The sequence below is a fragment of the Lonchura striata genome, chromosome 1 (genome assembly GCF_050655825.1).
Source record: "Lonchura striata isolate lonStrDom1 chromosome 1, ASM5065582v1, whole genome shotgun sequence".
NCBI lineage: Eukaryota > Metazoa > Chordata > Aves > Passeriformes > Estrildidae > Lonchura > Lonchura striata.
The window spans coordinates 33,819,876-33,843,239 of NC_140703.1; the positions used below are offsets into that span (position 1 = coordinate 33,819,876).

The 23,364-nt window shown below is 44.1% G+C and overlaps 1 protein-coding gene across 10 annotated transcripts in view; it reads left to right on the top strand.

The window, feature by feature from the left end:
* Positions 1 to 23,364, top strand: part of MYO7A (myosin VIIA) — a 97,541-nt gene that overhangs the window by 41,622 nt on the left and 32,555 nt on the right. For 5 of the 10 annotated variants that reach the window (XM_085574139.1, XM_085574162.1, XM_085574138.1 and 2 more), the window contains 14 exons: positions 1,261 to 1,278; positions 4,048 to 4,232; positions 5,592 to 5,713; positions 7,500 to 7,642; positions 7,730 to 7,843; positions 8,697 to 8,850; positions 9,505 to 9,581; positions 11,230 to 11,349; positions 12,547 to 12,689; positions 13,041 to 13,251; positions 13,728 to 13,863; positions 14,275 to 14,381; positions 17,648 to 17,704; positions 22,820 to 22,957. In XM_085574139.1, the coding sequence (XP_085430265.1) occupies positions 1,261 to 1,278; positions 4,048 to 4,232; positions 5,592 to 5,713; positions 7,500 to 7,642; positions 7,730 to 7,843; positions 8,697 to 8,850; positions 9,505 to 9,581; positions 11,230 to 11,349; positions 12,547 to 12,689; positions 13,041 to 13,251; positions 13,728 to 13,863; positions 14,275 to 14,381; positions 17,648 to 17,704; positions 22,820 to 22,957 (1,725 nt within the window). The remainder of the gene's footprint in view (positions 1 to 1,260; positions 1,279 to 4,047; positions 4,233 to 5,591; positions 5,714 to 7,499; positions 7,643 to 7,729; positions 7,844 to 8,696; positions 8,851 to 9,504; positions 9,582 to 11,229; positions 11,350 to 12,546; positions 12,690 to 13,040; positions 13,252 to 13,727; positions 13,864 to 14,274; positions 14,382 to 17,647; positions 17,705 to 22,819; positions 22,958 to 23,364) is intronic. The other 5 variants (XM_085574141.1, XM_085574140.1, XM_085574156.1 and 2 more) reach the window with 3 other exon arrangements.

A 23,364-nucleotide genomic window follows, 5' to 3' on the forward strand; every position in this document is an offset into this window, starting at 1 on the left:
AGCTGGAGGTTTACAGTCCAACCTCCCCCCGCTCAGAGCACACCCATCTTCAAGGTTAGGTGCAGCACTCATGTGGATAACTGAATTCAAGAAACCTGAATGCCACCCAAGAAGTACAGATGGTCAATGATTTGTAGCTGATTGGCTCATTCAAGGAACTTGAATTTACCCATTGAGCATTGCCCCTTATTCCCCTGCCTGTGGGCACCCTGCAGTGGCACAAAGTGGATTCCTGCTGCTCTCTCTGAGAAAGTTTGGATCGTGTTCTATGTTTTTTCAGTGGTGTCCTTGTGTCTCTTTTGGGGTGTCTGTGTTATTTAGCAAGTTCCTGTTGCCTCTCCAAGTGACCTGAGGTCCTCAGATACAATTCTGTGTGTACAGTATCATCAGATTGCCTGTGAATACACCAAGCTCCTTCAAAAAAGCTCTGTCTCTGAGCTGCCTTGCCAAGCTATTCACAGGCATCCAGGAGGATTAGGAACACAAACAAGCACTGTGCAAAGTGTTGTGTGGCAACATCATCTTAATAAGGGCTGATGCAAAGGGCAGCTTTTAGCCTGGAGGTGAGTGTGGGTGGTGATTTGGGCTGAAGTGACACAATAACCACATCAGTTTCTCTACAAGTTCTTCTGGTCCAGTGGTGACAGGGCAGTGTGTCCTTCAGAATTCCTGCCTAAGGGATGGCCACATCCCACAAGGACATTTGCATCACAGAAGTTCCAGGTTACTGTGCCTTGATTGCTCCACACCACTAATGGCTTTAGAGTGCCAGCCGGGGAACTGGGCACAGCACAGCAATTAGTGCAACCTCAGAATCAGAATGACACTCTCAAAATGACAGAGTGCATAGCTTGATAGAGAGCTATGCAAACCACTTCTGTCTATAGGTGTGGAGGCTCAGGAGCCCAACCTTAGATCTCATCTATCAGGAGTGATGGAACTAGGAGGAGTAATTTGTGTCGGATGTGGTAAATATTGATGACAGTTTTGCAAAGCCAAGGTATCATATGGATGCCTGTGTCCAGGGGACACCCAGTCCGCTGAGGTGGTTTTTATTCTGTGGTATAACTAGCACTGCCTTAAAGACAATGAAGTTTCACTGCTTAAAAGGATTTCTGAGCCTGCTGAGTAAATGATTACTTTTCCAATGGGACTTCAGTTCCTCTAGTTTCCTCATGTCCTTAGCTTTGTGGAGGGTGTAGTTCTGCTCTAATAAAATATAATTTCCCTTTTTCTTCTCCCTCACATTTTACTCATAAGACAAACTGCGGCGGGAGGGTAAGTACGACTCTTTGCAATGTCATTTGCAATTGCTGTCATGCCTTCCACTGGATCACTTTTTTCTGTTCACCGTTGTGGCCTTCTCATTTACTTTGCACCACCATTGCTGCTGCTTCATAAATGCACTGAGAGCATCCATCTGCTTTGGTGCAGAGCTTGACCCACATGGTGAAGTTGTGACACATTTCTAGAGCTGGAAAGTCCCCAACATGTGAATGTGGTTAAATCTTTAAGTGCTTCAGTAATGACCTTACCTTGAAGGGAAGAAATGTCTGCAGCAAAATATGAAAAATTTCAACAAGGTATTCTTGCCCTTAGTTTGGCTTGCACACAGCAAAAGAAACTATGCTGAATAGCAAGAGAGTCTGGTGGGGAGTTTGAACTCATGAGTAAGGTTAAATCTCTTTATCTGGAAATGAAACCAGTGCCTGCTACTGATCTCTAAGGGCTGGCAAAATGCAGCAATGTTTGGTAGAGCTTTAACCCCATAAGAATCCAGATGAAGTCAGCCATGGTGTTCTGGGTAGTGAGGGAAGCAGGCTCAGAAAGGATTTGTTTGGGGCTAATTAAAATGTAGGTCATGCAGGCAGTATTGAATTTGCTGTGGGATGCGGTTCCTGTGGTCAGCTATAGCAGAGTCCCTGCTCTCAGTAAAGCTTTATTTTTCCAATAGAAAAGGGCTTTGACATCACCCAGCAATAGAAACCAGTAAGCTACTATTTCCTTGGAAGTGCCCTTTGGCCCTTGATCAACAGAGTGAACAAAGTTTTGCCTTCTGTCAGCTGTGAGAATTGGGCAAATTGTGATTATTTATCAACTAGGAATGACCTACAAAAACAAGCAATAGTACAAGAGTTCATGCTGACAAAGTGTTTTGTGGATCACAAGGGAAGGGTCAGTGGGAGCATCCAGAAAGAATACCTAATGGTTAACACCTTTAAAAGCTTCTCTGTTTACATTTGTGGCAGGGCAGACCAGTGTGACTAAAACACAGGGATTTCAGAGACCTCTGCAAGGAGTTAGATTAAAAAAAAAAAAAAAACTCAAGGAAGATGAAAAATGTCCCTAAAATTAACCTGGTGATAAATTGTAAAGAGGAAATGAATGAAGTAATGATGACTCAAAGGAGTCTTCATTAGGGATCTTGATGTCATAATCCCATTCAGAAATTGAGCTCCCTCCTCCTCTGAGCATTGAGGTTACCTGTTCCGTCCCCTTTGAAGGCTTCTCTGGGATGTCTCTGCTCCCTTTTTTCAATACCTTCTTCTTCTAAAATCCAGGTTATATGATTTCACAGCCAATTTCTACCCTTTGGAATTGTGACAACATTGTTCTAGGGCTCAAAGAGCTTTTTTCCCTTACTGGCACATAATCCCCCATTACAGAGGAGAGTATTGTGTCCTTTCCCAGTTAGCTCTGTAAAGTCAAACCTCATATGGGACTGAACTGAAAGTTGCTCTTTTGTATTGGCCATGAGAGTAGAAGGTGAGGAGCCTTTAATGGATTTCATCCTCCCTACTATAGGACACAATTGCCACCTACTGGCTGGTGGCAAGTTTTGGAGAGATGGTGTCAAATTATTTATTCTCTCTCACAAGCATCCTTGGCTGTACCACATTGCTGCTTTGTGCTGAAACCTTACTGGGTTTAGGCCATGCAGATGAAAACCCATAAGGATTATATGAATGTTGAATTTACTTATTTTGTTTCCTGAAAAAATATATGCAGTAGTGGGGGCATTTTCACAGCTGCTTCCATCAGGAAAGAAAGGTAAGATTAATCTTGTAACTTCAGTTGCTAAAAATTAACCTAGAGAAATTAGGTTAATTTATATAGAGACTTCTCTGAAGTCACAGAGTGAAAGTAGCCTTCATCTCATGCCCCTTGGCTAAGCCAAGGTGGAGGCCCACTGACTCACCTGCTCTAGACACTGACTTTTAGACAGACGGAACAGGGGAAGGAGGTCCTTATTCTCTGCCTTGAGCTTGGGATGTGGCCAAACCTCCTAACCTCAGCGCTGCATCTGAGCAAGATAACAAAGTTCACGAGTCCTTTGATGAGAGGCTTGAGAGAAACAGTTTCTGGAAGGGCAGAAATGAAAGAGCAAGATACTACAGAGGGTTTTGCTACCCAAGGCCCAGGACAGCTGGACCAAAGGCCATTTACAAAATTTCAGAAATAAATGAGAAGGGATATGTCAGGAATTTGTGGACAATAGCCATCTGCACAGGATAAGGTTTAAACTGAAGTATTAAGAGAATTGGTTAGGAAGAGATGGTAGAGAAGAATGCATTGCAGAGGGAAGTTTAGTAGCTGCTGTGGATTGATAAAAACAGGTTAGATAGTCATCTGCCAGAATGGTTTGGATCCAACTGGTCCTGCCTTGAGATATGGGAATGGTTGCCAGGTTTCTTTCACCTATGGTTTCTCATCATACGTGCAATGCAGTAGATATGTATGAATATATGCTGGCTCTGGTGATATTTTTTGCAAATATGAGCTTCTCTTAAGACTCTGAATCTTAGCTGAGAGCATACAAATATGAATTAAGGCTTGCAGCCATGTTGTGCATGAGCAATTTAGGGACTTCTTTCCCATTTTACTCCAGGCTCCCCCCTGCAAGCATCTCTGACTTGAGCATCATCTTTCATCCAGCTTTTAAAAAGCCTTGATTTTTCTGGCCTCCATCCACATTCCATCCAAGCTGTTAAAGTCTCTCAGCTACACCTCACTGTCCCCATAAACCTTCATGTGTTTTTCCTCCAGACATACACTGGTTCAATACTGGTGGCAGTAAACCCCTACCAGCTGCTACCCATCTACTCACCTGAGCAGATACGCCTGTACACCAACAAAAAGATTGGTGAGATGCCACCACACATCTTTGCAATTGCTGACAACTGCTACTTCAACATGCAGCGCAACAACAAGGACCAGTGTTGCATCATAAGGTGAGTTTCTGAGTTTCCAAATGGGCCATAACCTAAGAGCAGATGACAAGCAGATGCAACGTGCTTGATTTGGAACAGCTTATCAGATAGAGTCAGACACAAAATGGCTGATTAGATCTTCCATCCACATATTCCCAGTGTGGAGAATGTGCGTGTCCCAGTGTGTCTCTGTTTGAAGTCACTCTGTTCCTAGTAGAGGTGCTTTATCAATACTTTGGTATTTATCCTTATAACTCAATAGATCTCATATTCATTTTGAGCTTCCACTTTTAAATTTAAGCTCAATACTCCTACAGACATCAAAACCAAAAACATGGATACCTTCTGCACAAGGAAGGGTCGGGGACAAGCTTGGTCACTGGACCTGTGGTCATTCACACTCCTGAAGGGTGTCTCCATGCATGGCTCTGCTCTGGACTGACCAACCTTGGGCACTAAGGAGTGCCTGGTCACAGTTATGGGTATAGTTCCCTCCAATGTCCGTCCCAAATGGTGGTATAAGCCAGATTTGATGTCCTCAGCCCTCCAACACAGTCCTATAAATTCTGAACGAGTCTGAAAAGGCCGTTCAGTGAGGCTTATTTTGCTGGTCTAAAAAAGCATCACATGGGGCCATAGGAGAGTAAATGCAGTGTGCCAGTGGCCTGAAAAGTGAAACAATTTGCCCATGAAGCGAAGACTGGATACTCAATGTTAGGAAGGTCTGTTTCAGTCACTTATTTTGGTTATCCCATGTATCAGACACATCACAGACTCACCCAAATATTTCTGCCCAGCATTCCATGAGATAGCTGAGGTTATCTTTCAGTGAAGAGAAAAGTTTGAGGAGAAGCTCTGGCTTCCTGCTCCATAAGCTTCTCCTCTCTCACCTGCTCCTTGTTAAAACAAGCCTAGGAGACCTGTGGAAGTCCCTGCTGTAAAAAAGCTGTATTTCACAGTCTGCCTTATCACAGCTCAAGACTGGTGATGAAGATGTCCCCTGGGAACAGCTAGATCCTGGACCACAGGGTCATGGTCTGATGATCATACCTGGAAAAGCACTGACTGAAAGTATTTCACTACCTTTTTAGTGCTGGTTGAATGATGGAATTTGCTGGGGATACCCGAACTCAAGCAACAGCTTGGGCCAAATGGAACATGGAGCAAATCTGGGCCTTGGCTGGAAGCTGTCTGGTACCATGTCCTAGCATATGTCCCACAACCAATCCTTGGGATGCTGGAAACCCATCCTTAGTGGTCTCATCCTACCTACACTAACAGAAGAGACAAAGAGACAGAAGTTCCTTTGGAGACAGAGGGAGGGACATTGACAGGAATGCTGCATGGCTCTCACTGACCTCCACTCATGTTGTCTTGCAGTGGAGAATCTGGAGCAGGGAAGACAGAAAGCACAAAACTGATTCTGCAGTTCCTAGCAGCAATCAGTGGTCAGCACTCCTGGATTGAGCAGCAAGTTCTGGAGGCAAATCCCATCTTGGAAGGTGAGGCCGCAGATAATAAAGAATTCTTTTGTAGGAAAAAATAAAAAGCAGATGCAGGAACCATAAAATATAAGCAAATGTAAATCACTTATGTCACACTTTGAGTTTCCAAAAAAGTGACAAAACTTTTTTTTGAAGTACACTTTTGCTACACAATACATTCAGATTCTTTCCATCTAAATTTATTTTTCACAAGACTAGTATTCTCTGATTTGAGCTCTCAGTGTTTGCTTTAGTATTTTTGACAACTGTTGTTGAAAGCAAAGCATTTCAGCTGACTTGTATTATTTTTTCACTGTTTTGTTACTTAAATTTTTTTTTGGGGGAAAAAAGTGGTTTTCCAGTTAAAACAATACTTTTCCCCCCAGAAAATCCATACAAACCCCTGAATTTTATCTAATTCTGTATGTAGCATGTAAAAGTGATGATCAATATTTCTTTGAGTATTTGATGTTCAGTCGAAGCTCTTTAGAAAAATCTCACCACCTCCTCCAGTGCTGGACTGCATGCAGAGCTTCAGTGTCCCATCAGTGCTGTATTCAGCTAACTAATTATTTTCTTGTTTGGACATAGTTGCAAAAATCATATTCCTATTCTCTGATTGTTTCATAAAACATCAGTTTCATAGGACCTGAGCTTCACAGCACTTTGTGCTTGCTGTATACAATAGCAAATCCCACCTTTTCCTTCCAAGACCAGTGAATGGCAGCAGAATGCAGAAAAAGAAATAGAGGAGTCCAAGAAATAACCTGATAATGAGAATCAGCTTGTGGCCTCAATGGGTTCATTGGCAGGCTGTTACTGTTATCAACCCCACTGATTTAATTGGATATCTGTAATTTAAATAGGTTATCTAACCCTCTTGACCCAACATGATGCCAGATGTACCTTTTATGCTTACACAGAAAAATTGCATTTTCCTTAAAGAATAACACTGGGGTTGTTCTCTAAGGATAGAGGTTTGATCAGCCTGGTCTAGTGGGAAGTGCTCTGCCCTTGGCAGAGGGCTTGGAACTAGATGATCTTGAAGGTCCCTTCCAACCCAAATTGGAATAAATAATAATAATTCTATTAAATAAAATTATATGATTTTTACCTCCTCTGCTTGGTGAATAACCCTCTAGGAACCAACAGAAATGTGACAAGCACACAGGGCACTATTGAATATGCACTTAGTCACTGCTGAGATTCAGGAAAGAAAGGCTCTGTAATTCAAGTGCATGTCCATCACCTGCCAGAAATCCTGGAGCAGAAATTGCAGGGTGTGCTGGCTTGGGGCACTCATCCACACCCAACAGAGGATGGACACGGGTACCTTTCTCTGCACAGTCAGCTTGTAGGGAGAAGTCTCCTGCTGGAGGTTGGCTTAGTTGTCTGTATTTTCCTTTTGGAAGCATTTTCCCTTTTCTTTCCCTCTCAATCATCAAATCTCTCACCAGTATCTCTGTCATTTTCTGCAGAGTCACCTTTTACACTGCAGCCACTCTTGCTCAACTCTCCTCTAATTTCATCAGCTGCTGCCAAAATCCTGCTGTCCTAGCCCTTCTTCCTGGATAAGGTCACCCCATTCCCAAGCTTCCTCCTCTGTGCTCCTCTCTGTATTTCCAAGGAAATTCATCTGATATACATCTTGAGATGAAATTGATCCAGCTAAACTTAAGGGAAGGCTTTGGGGCTGCTTTTAACCCTTTCTGCCTCACTCTTTTGACCTTTTTCCCTCACAATGACACCTGATCCATCATCCTCCCTGCATCAGATCCTCTGTAACACACCATAATTCTTGCAGCTTTCGGGAATGCGAAGACCATCCGTAATGACAATTCCAGCCGATTTGGGAAGTACATCGATATCCACTTCAACAAAAGGGGAGCCATAGAGGGGGCAAAGATTGAGCAGTACCTGCTGGAGAAGTCCCGGGTGTGCAGGCAGGTGAGGTGATACAACTGCAAGGCGCGGGCAGCCGACCTTTGCCGTGCTGTTCTCCTCACAGAGCTGGCACTTGCTCTTCTCCTGCAGGCCCAGGACGAGAGGAATTACCACGTGTTCTACTGCATGCTGAGAGGAATGACCGTGGAGCAGAAGAAGAAGCTGGGTCTTGGGAAAGCCACAGACTACAACTACCTTGCGATGGTGAGAGCGCACTGAAACAGAGGTTTGGTGGGGTGTTGTGGTAAAAGGTCTTTAGCAAGGCAGAAAGAAAATAGAGGTGTTTCTGCAACCAAGAGCTGCTTTGCTGGTTATGACCTTCCTGAGCTTTAGCCACAGGGTTTGACAGATCTCTTTGTCTCACCACTGCAAGGTTCATAGTCTTAGTGTAAATCCTTAATCCCTGTGTCTAGACCAAGCTATTTCCACACTTTCTGTGAAGTAGAACACAGGCTTGGATGTGATGGTGTATGGTGCCAAAATGCCACGTGTTTGAAAGTAGCCATGGTGTTAGATAAGACCTGCTGCTCTTGAGGCAGTGATGGCTATAGAGGAGTGCTTGTCCGGATGGCACATTCTCAGCAGAATATGGGACTGAGCTGTGTGTGCTCCAAGTGTCCGACCGAGCCAGCAATCTCCAACCCCGCTCCCTATATACTAGTGTTGATATCTAGAGGAGCTGATAGAAGCAGGTGTAATTCAGGCTGGTGCACCATCAGTAAGGCTGGGACCAAGCTTTCTAACTGGATCAGTGGGAGCCTCCAGCTCCCTATCCCCATCTCAGAGAGCTTTTTCTCTTCTGCTGATGGCAGTCAGACACCGGGTACCTGGGGACAATGGGGTAAGTGTAGGTCACAAGGTTCAGCACTGAATCTTAGAATATGACAAAGAGCAGAGCCAGATCCACAAGTTCAGCATCATCCCTTAAACAAAACCTTCCTAGTTCTGAGGGAAGCCCTGATAGTTTAGGATTATACCCTGGTGGTATAATCCTGATAGTTTAGGATTATATCCCTGGCTTTGCTCCATGCAGTGTGTGCCCCGTTTGCCTCCCCAGGGTAACTGCACAACCTGTGATGGCAGAGATGATAGCAAGGAGTACGCCAATATCCGCTCCGCTATGAAGGTCCTCATGTTCACCGACACTGAGAACTGGGAGATCTCCAAGCTGCTGGCTGCCATCCTGCACATGGGCAACCTGCAGTATGAAGGTAAAAGGACAAAATACAGGGACATGGTCCAGTGCACTGCTGCTCTTTATTCTGCCTGCTGACAGGGAGCCAAGCTTAGGGATGGAGGGCTGTATCCAGAACACCTGCCATGGTACCATGCCAGGGACTCAGGTGTTTATTATGGCATTGTAAGGACAAGAAATAAGGAATAATTCCACCTGCCCACAGCAGCACTGCCAGGCTGCAGTGTGCTCAATGACATCCACGTTTCTGAGTGTTGTGAGGTTGAATATGGACACAGGCCATTCAGTAGACTCAGGTTTTACAAAGAGAGACTAATGGAGTGTTTGCCTGTGTGATAGGATATGCCTTTGTAAATGTACCAAACAGCTCTGCTGTCAGAAATGACGCAGGAATTTAAAAAGCCTCTTCAGAAGGCAGAGGCCTAAAGCACTTTGATGCTAAAACATTTCTACATTCCTTACTATCTGGTCTGGCAGAGCAGAGTGCAGGTCCTTTGCATCCAGCAGCAGGACTCCAGCAGATGTGTGAACTTTTCTCTCCCTTCTGATGCCAGATTTAGCCAGGACATCACACAGAGGCAGAGGAGAAAGACCCTTTCCCTCACCCCATCCACTTTCTGCAGAGACACATCCCTTGCTGATGGCTTTCCCTCTGCCTTTCTTTCCCCAGCTCGGACCTATGACAACCTGGATGCCTGCGAGGTTGTTCAGTCAGCATCGCTCATCACTGCGGCAACACTGCTAGAGGTCAGTGGCCCTGAAATGCTGCTGTTCCCTTTCTGATTCAATCACAGGTTCTTGGTATTGTGAAAAAGCTTTGTCTGAGCCAGCCTCTCCTTGCATCACCAGCTCTAGGAGGCTGAAGAGGCCTGGATGAGCCATATTGTGTCCTGCATTGGCAGCATGAAGGTGAATGTCTCCATCTGGGCTGAGTAGCCAGAGGAGGCTACAAAGATACTCAGAAGGCTGGAGCACCTCTTCTGTGGAGACAGGCTGAGAGAATTGGAGTGTTTCAGTCTGGAGAAGAGAAGGCTCTGGGGACAGCTTAGAGCCCCTTTTAGTACCCAGAGGGGCTCCAAGAGAGCTGGAGGAGGGACTTTTGACAAGGGCATGGAATGATAGGACAAGGAAGAATGGCTTCAAAATGAAGGAGGACAGGTTTAAATTAGATATTAAGAAATTCTTCACTGAGGGCAGTGAGGCACTGGAACAGGTTGCCCAAGGATTTTGTGGCTACTCCACTTGTGGGAATGTTCAAGGCCAGGTGTGATGGGACTTTGAGCGACCTGGTATAGCAGAAACTGTTCCTGTTGTGGGGTTGGAACTAGATGGCCCTTAAAGGTCCCTTCCAGCCCAAACTATACTATGATTCCATGATCCAATTATCTGAGCTCCCCTTCATACCAGCAAATAGGAACAGACTCTCAGGTAGCACATCATCCTAGAAAGGGCATCCAAAATACCTCAGTCCCTAAAGAAGGATGTTTGCCTCACTGATATAAAGAAAGCTCATAATGGTGCTTGAGACAGATGTCATATACATTCTGTGTATCTGAAGAGTGAGGTGAGATGACCCTCACTGAAATCATCCATGCAATGACTGGGGCATTCTTCAGTGGCCTTCTCAACAGCTAACAGGGACATCATCTCATCTCCATAGGCACTGCTGGTCCCAGAGTGTGATCCACAATTCTCTATCCACTTAGGGAGTGGAAATTTCCCTGAAGTATAAAAAGGGGTCAAGGTGTATAGTAAAAATGCAGTGATCCCCGGATACAGGAAGAAATGATGTCTGGCTCCAGATCAGAAGGCTGAAGGATAGATTTATTAAAACTATACTATATTACATTAATATATTATTTAAAGAGATACTATACTATTCTACATGCTTACTTCTTACTTATCTATCTAAAAACTAACAAACTCATGACTCTGCTGAGAGTCTGGGACACAGCTGGATCCGATTGCTCATTGAACCCAAACAACCTTCACCAGAATCCAATCCAGCAATCACTTCAGCAATCCAGCAATCTCCATACCACATTCCACATGGGGAAAACAAAGAAGCAGAGATAAAGATTGTTTTCTCTTCTTCTCTCTGTGCTTCACCAAGAAATCCTGAGAGACAGAATTATGTCTCTGTCCAGAGAATGTGAATGTCACAAAGGTGATGTAAAGCTTTAACCCATGCTGGTAGCATAAATCTTTGCAGGCTTTGCTCTGCTTTCTCATTCTGTCTTCCCACACCTTGTTAACATCTCATGCTAAGTCACAAGAACACCTTCCAGATTAAAGCACGGTATAAAAATGTTAATTTTTCTCTCTGAAAATACCTGTGTCTTCATTTGAGGTACCTCCCCTGTACAGTAGCTGTGTTTGGTGTTGTCCCTGGCAGGTTGAGCCTCAGGATGTGATGAACTGCCTTACCAGCCGGACTATAATCACGAGGGGAGAAACTGTCTCCACTCCTCTCAGCATGGAACAAGCGCTGGATGTGAGGGACGCTTTTGTAAAGGTAAGTCATAGGGCATTTCCTTATGCCTTCTGTTGATAAGCTGGAGTAATCTGCCCCTTCTGAGCCTGGAGCATCCACTGCACAAGAAAAGTGTCTCCCTTGGTGCCTGTGTGAGTCCAGATCAGCAAACACCCTTGAAACCGTGTTTTAATTGGGATGTACAAAGACTTGAGATGGAAGGAGTCTTGGTAACCTGCTCTGCAAGGGATTTGCAATCTGGACTGGAGATTGTATTCAAAGGGGACCTGCAGAAGTACGCAGCATTCTGAAATGACTTTATCTCAGCTTCTAGAAAGATCCTCAGTTGCTGTAAAGCAGAACAACTCAACCAACACCTCTAGCATACACAGCTGAATTTCAGGATTTGGGAACATAAGCAGCAGTAAATACAGAACAACACAGGTCCAGGGATAGAGCAGTCCAGAAGCCATCAGAGCACTTAGACCATCTTGAGCCTTTGGAGTGATGAAAGTTGATGTGATAGGTATGCATCATTGCTGTGCTGTTTGCAGCCCCACGTAAAATTCTGAGACAATCATTATTGGCATGCTTTGGCCAACTTGAGTCCTCATTTTATCTGTGGGGAATTGGTAGATCAAGCTGGTTTGATAGTTAACTAGTCTGCAAATCCTGAGTGTCTTCTCTAGTGGTGAACTGGGCTTCCCTCTTGGTCACACTGTTGTAATTTATAAGATAAAAATTAATAACAATTTAAAACATGAAGTTCTACAATTACTGAAGCAGCATTATCTGTGTTATTAGATCAGCAGACTGTTCAGCCAGTGCTGCAATGTTTCAGTGAGCACGTTGCTCAAGTGAGCAAGATGTTCTTGCAGTGTAATTTGGCTCTGCTCCGCTGATCTGTAGAGAGAAATGTGTGGAAACCAAGGAAAGGACTGTCTGGCTTCACAGCAAGCACATAGATCCAAAATTTATCACTATCCAAATTTGGGGTTTGCTCTTAGTTGTCCTATAGCTAGGCTTTCAGGTCTGTGTTCCTTGATCTACAAAATGGTTCTTGAAGCTTTAAACCATGACAAGAGTCCAGCATAAACACTGGTGAGCACATCCTCAGGGACTGTCTGGTTGTTGGACACGCTTTAGGAGAACCTGTTGACATCAAGGGTGAAGTGGTGACAGACTAGCGGGACAAACTGCTGAACTGTCTCAGTGAGCTCCATCTTTGGGATGTTGCAGGGAATCTATGGGCGACTTTTTGTGTGGATCGTGGAGAAGATCAATGCTGCAATTTACAGACCTCCTTCCCAGGAACTCAAAAGTATCAGGAGATCCATTGGCCTTCTTGACATCTTTGGCTTTGAGAACTTCACTGTGAACAGGTATGGAGCCTGCAAAAGGAGAACCAGGTCTTAATCCTCCTTCGCAAGCCCAAGCTCAGGGTCTTGCAGTCCTTTCACCTCTCCTGAAGTGAACTGGACTGGGTTGGACCAACACTTTTTCTATATGAGAAATGCTCAGAGCTAATCAATCAGTTTCTAAACTGATTTAGACCACACACAACATATTGTTTTGGGAGAAAAACTGATTGTCTGAACCAATAAGGAAATTCTAAGCCAACAGCAGCCTTACTGAGTAGTTGACAAGGTCTGAGAGTATTGTTTCAAGCGTGGAGAGAGAAAAATTTATCAGGATGTATATAAAAAGGCCTTTTCTTGACCTTCCCTCCACAGTTTTGAGCAGCTTTGCATTAACTTTGCAAATGAAAATCTGCAACAGTTCTTTGTGCGCCACGTCTTCAAGCTAGAGCAGGAGGAGTACAACCTGGAGAACATCAACTGGCAGCACATCGAGTTCACAGACAACCAGGATGCCTTGGACATGATTGCCATCAAGCCTATGAACATCATCTCCCTCATTGATGAGGAGAGCAAATTCCCCAAGGTGTGTTTTGGGCTCAGCCTTGCTGCCAGTGACTCTCCTGATTTTATACCCTTTGCACTTGCATACTGGCTCCCTGTGAGAGATCTGCTCAGCCCCAAACACACATTCACCAGTAGCCTGCCTATTTATAGTTTTTATTGCTCTCTTAAATTTTATTTTCTCAGTGTCACAGAAACAAGTGTTTCTGATGGGAAAATATGCCTGCAAGAGGCTCAAAACCATCTATTGGCAAAGTTTAAGAGAAAATAATGTTAAATATACTTCTTTTAGAGCATTATTTTGAATACAGTAGTACACATCAGTGATATGTAATCAATTTCTGTAATTTCTGCACTTGACATACCTTTTCCAACATATCACTTCTCAACATAAATGCACGTTGACGTCAAGACAAGAAAGAAATGTGCTATTGACTGGAAAATTATTTCAATGGGACTGGCCTTGGTTAAATGTCAGATCTTTTCATGCATGTACAGGGTACAGATGCCACCATGTTGCACAAGCTGAACTCCCAGCACAAGCTTAACACCAACTATATTCCTCCAAAGAATAACTACGAAACCCAGTTCGGCATTAACCATTTTGCTGGAATTGTTTACTACGAAACAAAAGGTATGGGGCACCTCCTAAGGCACTGCAGGTGGTGAGGGGATATTCATGGGCAGACCAGCCACTGCTGTGTTGGAGTAGGGCAGGGTGGTAGTCCACAGTAGTGTCAATGTATTCCTTTTCTGGCTGCAATGACTTGGCCCTCCAGCTGTGCCCATGAGCTGCAGAGTTTGGTGCTGTTTCATTCGTGTGTGCCTGTGACAGAATGGCAGTGCTTTGCACCACTGCATCTTCAATCCAGTCTGAAGATGCACCTCTGTCTTCCTTCTTGTGGTCTCTCTCTCTTGCCTACTCATTACTCCCATTAACGTCACCAAGAACATCCAGTAATCCAACAACCCAGAAGCTGCTTGCAGCTCACATGCTGACCATGTTGCACTGTGTCATCTGTGTGTTGTCCCATTATTTCTCTAGGTTTCTTGGAGAAAAACAGGGACACGCTGCATGGAGACATCATTCAGCTGGTGCATTCCTCAAAAAACAAATTCATCAAGCAGATCTTCCAAGCAGATGTGGCAATGGTAATGCAGGCGGGAGAAGATCTTTATTCATGAGGAGGGGTGTTCCTGGAAGGGGTGGAAGATATGCAGAGTCATATTGCTCTGACGCTCCTTGGGGTGTCTCAAACCTGTTAGTGAGAGTCAACCATCAGGAAGTGTTAATGCAGTGTCATGGGTGCATCCACACTCACACCCCCAGTTCACTGCATCTGGTTCATCAAATGCATAATTTTTTTTTTGCTCTGAAAGCCCCTCAGACTTGTGTAGGGACTGGAACAATTAGGTTTATGATTGTAGAAATCTGAGAGAAAAGTAACTGTGCCTTCCAGTTAGGTCATCCAGGTATGCGTATAATAGAATGAGATGTAAACTAGCAGAGGGCAGGTTTAGATTAGGTGTTAGGAAGAATTTCTTCCCTGTGAGGGTGGTGAGATACTGGCATAAGTTTCCCAGAGAAGCTGTGGATGCCCCATCCCTGGAAATGTTCAAGTGTTGAAGCAATCTGGTCTGCTGGAAGGTGTCCTGCCTATGGCAGGAGAGTTGGAACTATGTGACCTTGAAGGTCCCTTCAAACTCAAAACTTTCTATGAGTCCAAGTAAAAGTCAAATACTTGTCAAGCAGAGTAGAACAAAAGGGCAGTCTTGCTGTCGTTAAGCCCTGCAAAACAGGACTTGGAGGGAACAGTTATGTTTTGCTGTTACAACAACAGAGAGAGGGAACGCCAGTTATGAAAGCTGAACTTGGAAGCTCTTCTTTCCACATCCCAGTCCTCCAGGAGGTTATGTGCTTACTCTTTGCTCAGTATGAGAGAAGACTGTGTGTCCTGAAGTTTCAGAGAAAGGCAGAGTTATTGCTTTAACCCTTTCCACCCCATTTGAGCATTTCTTACTGGGATCCCAGCTTAAATGCTGAGATTAGTGGCGATTTTACCTATCCCCCAGTCTTTCCCAAGGCAAAAGCCATGGGACTGCAGAGGGTGTGGGGATAACATTTTTCAAAGCAAACAAATTTTTTGGCAGTCGGAGTCCCATTTCCAAATGCCAGCCAATGCCACTGATGGGCCAAGGGACTTAGGGACTTTCAGGAGTGCCAAGTTCTAAGTGCTGAATTCCTTTACTTGCCAAGGGAAAGAAATATTTACATTCCTAAGACATTTCTTTGAATGTGCTATGTGCTGTTTGGCAAGCCTTGTTCATTACCTTCAGCCATTCAGTTTTGCTCCTGCTGAAATTAATGATCATTATCCTTTTGACTTCATTCGGAATAAGAGAACATTTATCAATTACTAATTAAGCTACCGATAGGCAGGACACTCCTGTTGGGTTCAGCACTATCCTCAGAAGTGGACACTCCTGTTGAAGTAGACGCTAACTCCCTTAGCATCAGTGCTGCTGCTTACTTTGCTTTTTATTCCTTATTCTTCGCTGCTTTTTATTTCTGGTGTAAGCTTTGCAGTTGACCTTGAAAGTGATTTCTTTCTTCTTTGGGCAGAGCAGAGATGCACTCTGGGGCATTAATGAAAGGGTTTGCACAGTCACACAAGCTTTCTCACAGGGATCCCTACCAAAGCATCTTTAAAATATTCTGGAAATATATAATAGCAAAGTTGAGATGTCTGCCTGGATGTTGTCTAGGACTTGAGAACTGAAACCTTTGAAAGCATCAGATCTCTTTTTTTTTTTTTTTTTTTAATGTAAACTGCTTGGGGTTTTTTGGGGTTTTTTTAAGTTCCACTAGACATTTCAGAATCTGTCCCAAGTGGTGGTCTCTGTGCTTTGATACTTTAATGATGCCTGGCTTTTTTTTTGGAATGAGAAATTTTTAGCCTGGTGTCATGGAACTGGAAGAAGAGCCAACATTGTGTAACAACTCCCCTAGTTATGCACATTGTCACTGTGAATCTGGAGAGCACTAATTCCTTGAACAAAAATTCTCAGACAAGCAGGATCCAACATGGGGCTGAGATGCTTTTGCCATTGCTTTCCATCAATGTTCAGTAATGTTTGCAGCCCTTTTGTTAGGACATGTGCCCCAAAAGAGAGAGCAAGTGAGCCTGGGTCACAGAAATTCACTGCTCTTAGCAATGATCTGTGGTGAAGTGTCCTTGGTATGTCTTAGAATTGTGCGTGCCTTCCTCAAGCTTCAGTGAGGCAGTCTGTGGAGAAACTTTCCAGAGACACTCAGGCTTGGTCAATCAAATATATTCTCTTAAAAAGAGACAAGTGGCTGTTCAGCTAAGGGCTAAATCAAATCATGAGGCATTTTGCTCAACACCTTCTCAACTTTGGTTCTCAGGAGCTTATTGATGAGTTTGTAGGATTTTGTGAGTCAGTTATAAGTCCACATCTGCTTTACATTCAGTCTTTCAAATGGGGTCCTTATATTCCAGAAACTTGAGACAGCCACAGATCAGAGAAATTTGAAAACTGGTTGAGATTGTATATTTGAATGTTGTAGTAACTGGTTGGTCCCTGAAAGATGTAATATCTGTACACAGTAAAACCTGTGTGGTGAACTGGGTATTTCTGGAGCACATGGGGCTATAAAGTCCCACTTCTTCATGGTCATCACAGAGACAGTTTATCTGCATGTGTTTGCTGAATAGGAACATTGTTTTGCGTGGTGCCAGATGAAATTATGGATTGAGTGGGAGTTGTACGCTGTTCCTCTGAGGGATCAGCTGGTATGGTCTGGCAGCACTGCTTGCTCAAGGAACAGGTAGAAGGAGCAGTGAAGGATGGAACCCTGTAAAGTTAAAAACAAATGGGAAAGTGGGAGTGGGGGGGTGGGCAGGATGGCTTTCCCCTTGGCAAAAGTTTAAATTCTATCAAAAATACCTGATTTGGGATTAAAATTGGGGAGGGAGGGATTTCTTTTCAATTCTTGTGCTTTGTTCCTGGAACCTTCCCAACTAATGTATATTGAGAGCAGAGATGTGTGAGGAAGAAGAGTGGGAATGGCTGAAATTGGGTGGACAAAGAGTGGGGTTAAAAAATTTATAGTTTGTTTCCAAGAAGCAAGAGCTGAACACTGACAGTTCCCTCAAATTCAAAGAAGTAAACATCAAGACAAAGGAGAAAAACCAGGAGAGAGTTAGACAAAAATCTAAGAATTAATGCATTTTGTTAATGAGATATGAAACAGCTGGGCTTCCAAGACTAAAATGTCAATGTCAGGCTCCCATTTCAGTTATTCCTTCTTTTCACTGTTTGCTCTTCTCTGTCTCTGTTTTGTGTTTTGTTTTTTTGTTGTTTGTTTTTTTTTTTTTTACCTGTGCTTCATGTAGTTTCTCTGTGGCTATGCATCCAGCACATTTGGCCAGTCGCCCACACCCACACCAAAGGTAAACTGAATACATGAGTTCCTCTTTTGTATACTCACCTCTCCTTGGCAAGGATTGTGCTTTACTCCTGTTGGTTTATTCCTCTTCCTATATTATCTATAGAGGATCCATTTCCAGTGACCAATGTGTTGGAGAGCATTTTTACAGCTTGTTGAATAGGTACAGGTGTATGACTATGTCACTTAATGCTAGAACTCAACTCAGAACATTGTAATGATGGGAATTTGGTTTGGATAAAATCAGAACCAGGCTCAGCCAAAATTTTGTGGCTTTTTTTTTCCATTATATTTGAATCATTTCAAATAACTTCAGATGGATCATCTGGGATTTGGCTGTTGTTTACCATGGTGCCACCATCGTCTTCAGTGGGACATAATTCCTCCAAACAACTGCAAATCTCACCCAGTTTTGCACTTTTTGAGGCAAGATGGCTCACAAGTGAAGAGAGACCCCCAGGATTGCATTTCTGGGTTGTTGGAATTGCTATCATTTTTGGAAGTGGAGGGTTAGTTCTTGTTCAGGGGGGACCTCGGATCCAAGCCTTCAAAGACAAGGTAATATGAAATTTTGTCATGATAATCAAAACAGGCTTTTGGCACCTCTTTTCTGTTGCATCTCATCTGCTGACTGGTTCTGATAACTTCCCAAACCTTTCTTGCTAGTTATTTGGCCATAAGGTAGCATATGGTGTGCTAAAAATTTTATGATATAAGCTTTGTGACTCTGCTCACATTTCCACAACCCCTTGATCACCAGAGGATTAGCCTGCTTTTCAAAATTCAGCTCTTTGCATGGGGCTGAATTTCATCCCTTTTTGCTTCTGCAGTATCTTGGATGTTTGGATTTGGAATTCCAATGAGGAGGATCTGACCCAAAATGACTGAAAGCCATTAATTCCAGAGGTGGACTCCTTCCCCTCTGTATCATGGTTAAAATTGTTTCAGTTGGAACATATCACTGGGCCTTGCTCTAGAGTTGTAGTAAAAATAATAGTCTTTCCTGAGTTAGGATATGAGAGAGCTGGAGAGGGCCTTGAGTGATTGGAATGGCTTTAAACTGAAAGAGAAAATGTTTAATTAAGGCATTAGGAAGAAATTCTTTACTGTGAGGGTGGTGAGGCACTGGCACAGGTTGCCCAGAGAAGTTGTGGTTGCCCCATCCCTGGAAGCGTTCAAAGCCAGGTTGGATGGGGCTCTGAGCAACCTGGTGTAATGGAAGGTGTCCCTGCCCATGGCACTGGGGTTGGAACTAAATTAACTTAAAGGTCCCTTCCAACCCAAACCATTAATAATTATGTGATTCTATGGTGGGATTAAATCCAGGAGACAAATGTGCAAAATCTGTCAGAAATACTTAGACCAGTTTTTTCCTCTGAAGATGTCAACAGGTGGTACAGAGAAATGGGAGTTTTGTTGTTGTCATAGATGATCTTACAACTAAACTTTGTGTTTTGTAGGTTTTCTAATGAAAAATAATTGTTAATATTTGTTAGACATTGAGGTAAAGGTGGAACAGCCAAGATAAAAATGATTTTTCATGTATATATATATATATATGTGCATGTCAATAAGCTTGTAGTTCAAAATAGTGATACTTGGCACTTTTGTGTATCCCGTATCAGCTTTGCATTGGAAGGCACTTTCCAGACTGCACAGCCTTTAGGAGAGAGACTCTCTTCACTATATGATGCTACAGAATGAGGTGGCCTCATCTTTCAGTGGTCCTGAAGGTCACCCCAGTGACATTTCATATAAAAATATAACAAATAAAAAAAGCATTGTTTTGCCCAGAAACTGCATGTCACATTGGCATGGCTCAATTTAGTGACCACATAATCCTAAAGAGATGGGAGGATGGTCCTTTGTCCAGAACCTTTCCCCAGAGTATTGCTGGTGGCACATGCTTCACCCTCCTTCCCTAGCTCTCCCCAAGTATTTAATCTTTCTGCATTTCACTGAAGCAGGCTGCCATCTCCTGATGGTGTTTCTGGTGCACCAGCAGCCTTGTCCTTCAAGGAGAAGAAGGTGCATGAGACAGAAGGAATAACCTTTGACATTTCTGGCTCAGAGACTTTTGTCCTTGTAGTAGCCATTCTCCTTGCCTTTTGTCTTGGTGCTACTGCAAACAGCCATGTATGTGTTTGCACTTCCAAAGTTCAGACTGGCTTGAGATGGCAGAAAGATGTGGAATTGAAGCATGTCTAGATGTCATGCTGGTCTGCACATCATTCTAAACTCTCTTCTGAGTGCTCCTTCTCTGTAAATCATCTAATTATCTTCTTTTCCTTGTTTTGCTCTTCTGTTTTTGAGTATTTTCCTCTTTTGATATTGAGTACAGGCTGAGTGCTGCAGTCTGGGGTGCAGCATCTGTGAGTCCTGCTCATCCTTCCCCATTTTACACAGGTCTCATCCTCCCTTCTACTGGGCATTGTATGAACACAAGTGAAGAGAGAGTCTGAGTCTCAAAGATTTTACAGTCTTGGAGTTTGAAAGCTATGAAGAGTCTGGCCAGGGAAAAGCAGAATGTGTCAGCCCTTTCTCCAACAGGCTATGGGGACTGGGTCTGATTTTAGCTTAAAAAAATGCTTCTCCTCTGCAGAAAATCCTGTATATTCAGTGTCTTCCTAGGCTGTGTTAAGAGGCTGCTCCACTCCTTTTTTTGAAGTTATTTTGTTGAAGTAATGGAAGAGGTGTGATTCTCTCCAAGCTGTTGAGGTGAGGCAGAAGGAACCACAATTACTTGAGTGGTGTCACCCATCCTGAAGGATGAAGCTGATGCAAAACACTTGTCAGAGTATTTATTATGTATCTGAGAGCCCAAAAAAATGCCCATAGGGGTGGTGCCCACCATTGAGAGGAGTCTGTGCACAAATGTCAGGCCCTGAATTGTCATCCCTGAATGGGATGATGTGGTCTTGGCATGGGGAGCCCAGACCACTCTGACTATTTTGGTCAGGAAGACAAGCTGCTCTCCGGTCACTGTCCCTTCCTTCCAACCCCTCCCAGCAAAAAGCCCTCAGATGTAAGAATGGAGATGGCACCACTGCTTTTTGCCAGATCTGGATGCATGCAGGAAAGAAATGCAAGGTGCCAGCAACCTGGAGAGGCATTTCTTGGTGTCTGGGAGAAAACCACTCGTGCATTCCTTTGTAGACCCTTGTACAAAGTTTTGCTCCCTTCTAACACCATGGCATAAAAATGATCTCTCCCAGACAAGCACAAACTGACTAAAATTTGGCTAACATGCAATTGTTTTAGACTGCCAGTCCTGCTCCTGCATCTGTTGCTGCTTCTAACCCCTGTGGCTATCCTTACCCACCTCACAGAGGTGACCTTGCGTGCATAATTAGCAATGCGATAAGAAAACATTCATCAAAGCCTTTCAAACCAGGATTCTTGCTGAAACAGCCTTTTCCTCAGAAAATCTGTGACAAAATATGAGCATCAGACTCTACAGTGCTCTGCACGTAGCAGCTGTATCCATTAATTACTCTAGATTTGTTAGCAGTTTGTCCTTCTGGGGACGATTTTGCTGGGAGAGATTGCTGGTAGGCTCCCATGCTCTTCTTGGCAAGCAGGCCAGGTTTTTGTGGTGTTTGCATGAGCTGGATTTTCTTTTGTTGGAATTCCATGATGACTTTGTGTTTGTCTTCATTGGGTTTGTCTCAACATCACATCCAACCCGAGCTGTGTAAACTCCATGTTCGTGGCAAAGGGGTTGGACTAGAGGGAATTTGTAATCCCTTCTGATCCAAATTATTCTGTGATTCTGTGGAATTCCTCAGTTTTGAGGGGTGGGAATGTTAAAGGTCATGAGTGATACTTGATGAAGCACATGTAAAGATTTTAGCAAAAGTAGAAATAAACGCAGCAATAAAAATGTGTAAATAAACACTGCAAAACATGGCAGCAAGGCCAGTGCAGATGAGGATTTTGTGACTCCACACGTGGCTTGGCCACCTGCAAATAAGAGGATGTTGGAAGGAAAAATGCATTAAAATCCTGCTAGAATTCTCCCTTTGGGGATTCTCTGGCCATCAGGTCATGTCGCAGATCATGTTACAAGCTCAGCCTGTTTTTAATTAAGAGGGAGTTACCTCCTGGTGCCCAACTCTTCCTCCAGCCCTCCAGCATTACCTGCTGCCCCACAAAGGCTCCCTGAGCACCAGATCCCACTAGACACATGGCACCACTGTGACTGTGTAATGACCTTAGGTAATTGTGTCTGGAAAGTGAAATGAGATAGAGACTTGATTTGGAGGTGGTTTAACAGGGTTTTCTCAGAGCAGGGAGAAGGGACTATTAAGGGAAACATAGACATTCTCATTTAGAAACACTTGCCCCAAAATAGAGATTGGAGTATTAATTTGACTAGGGGAGTTAAACCAAGAAAAATACTCCAAATCATCCCTAAATTCTCAGCTAAATACTCCTAAATACTCACTTCCTTTAGATTCCCCCTAAATACTCACCTCATTTAGTCTAGTTAATATTCTTTTCTAAAAGTAATTTGAACTTGTAGTACAGGCTGAGGTATCTCAGCAGAAGTTTCTGGAACTATTGCAGAGTCACCCTGCAGCCAGCATTCTCATGGATTATTTTTTACCCTAAATGAGTCTCTGGTTCTTGTTCTGGGGAGCAGGAGGAGCCCTGCCTGACACGAGGGACCATGACAGAGGGTTTGGCATGCCCTTGCTGCAATGCATGGGGACAGGGAAGCCCACACTGCTCCTGAGAGCATCCCTGGGCAGATGCACTGCCCCAAGCTGTAATACAGAGAATTTTGATGGCCCAGAAGAGGCTGTTTGCTCTTATGGGCAGATCTTCCTCATGGCTCTGCACAGGGCAGATGGGTATTCCAGTCACACAGGGAGGTTCAAGCAGGAGAAATTAAATCACAGCACTTTTCCTGCCTGCATAGAGCCAAATGGAGTAGGCTGGCCATTGCAAATTCACAGACTCTGCCCTTCCCCTCTCCGTCCACAACTTTCAGCCACCTCTGGCCCCCCTCCCCTCTCCAGCCCTGGCTGTTGCAGGAGGTTCCTGGGGACGTGGCCAGAGGGGAAAGTCAGTGTTATCCTTTAATTTCCTGATGCGCTGTGTCACGGTTTTGCAGGGAGCAGAGACGAGGAAGCGCTCGCCGACGCTCAGCAGCCAGTTCAAGCGCTCCCTGGAGCTGCTGATGAGGACTCTCAGCGTGTGCCAGCCCTTTTTTGTCCGCTGCATCAAGCCCAATGAGTACAAGAAACCCATGGTAAGTCCTGCTTTTCTCTCCTGGTTGCTTTTTGTATGGGACTGCCCATGGAGTCATTCTGCTCTGGAGCTACCGGCAAAACTCCTTTGGGCATCAGTGGAGTCAGGATTGACCCTGCATGCTTGGGAAACCAACCCACAGCCTGTTGTGCAAGCAACAGAGGGTTGGAAAAATCAGTGACTTGCTTTGCAGTCCAACAGCACCCCAGAATTTTTTGCAGGGGGTAGCTCCTGACCCTGCCTTTCTTCCCAAGGGTGATCTCAAGGAATTCACCCTGCAGCCCCTTATCCTATAGGAAATGCCTCTCCATTTCCATAGGGGGTAGGCTCCTTCCTGCCAGAGACTTCAGCTGAGCTATGGGTTTAGTTCTGTGGCAGAGTTCAGTGCTTTCTAAAAATCATCTTCCC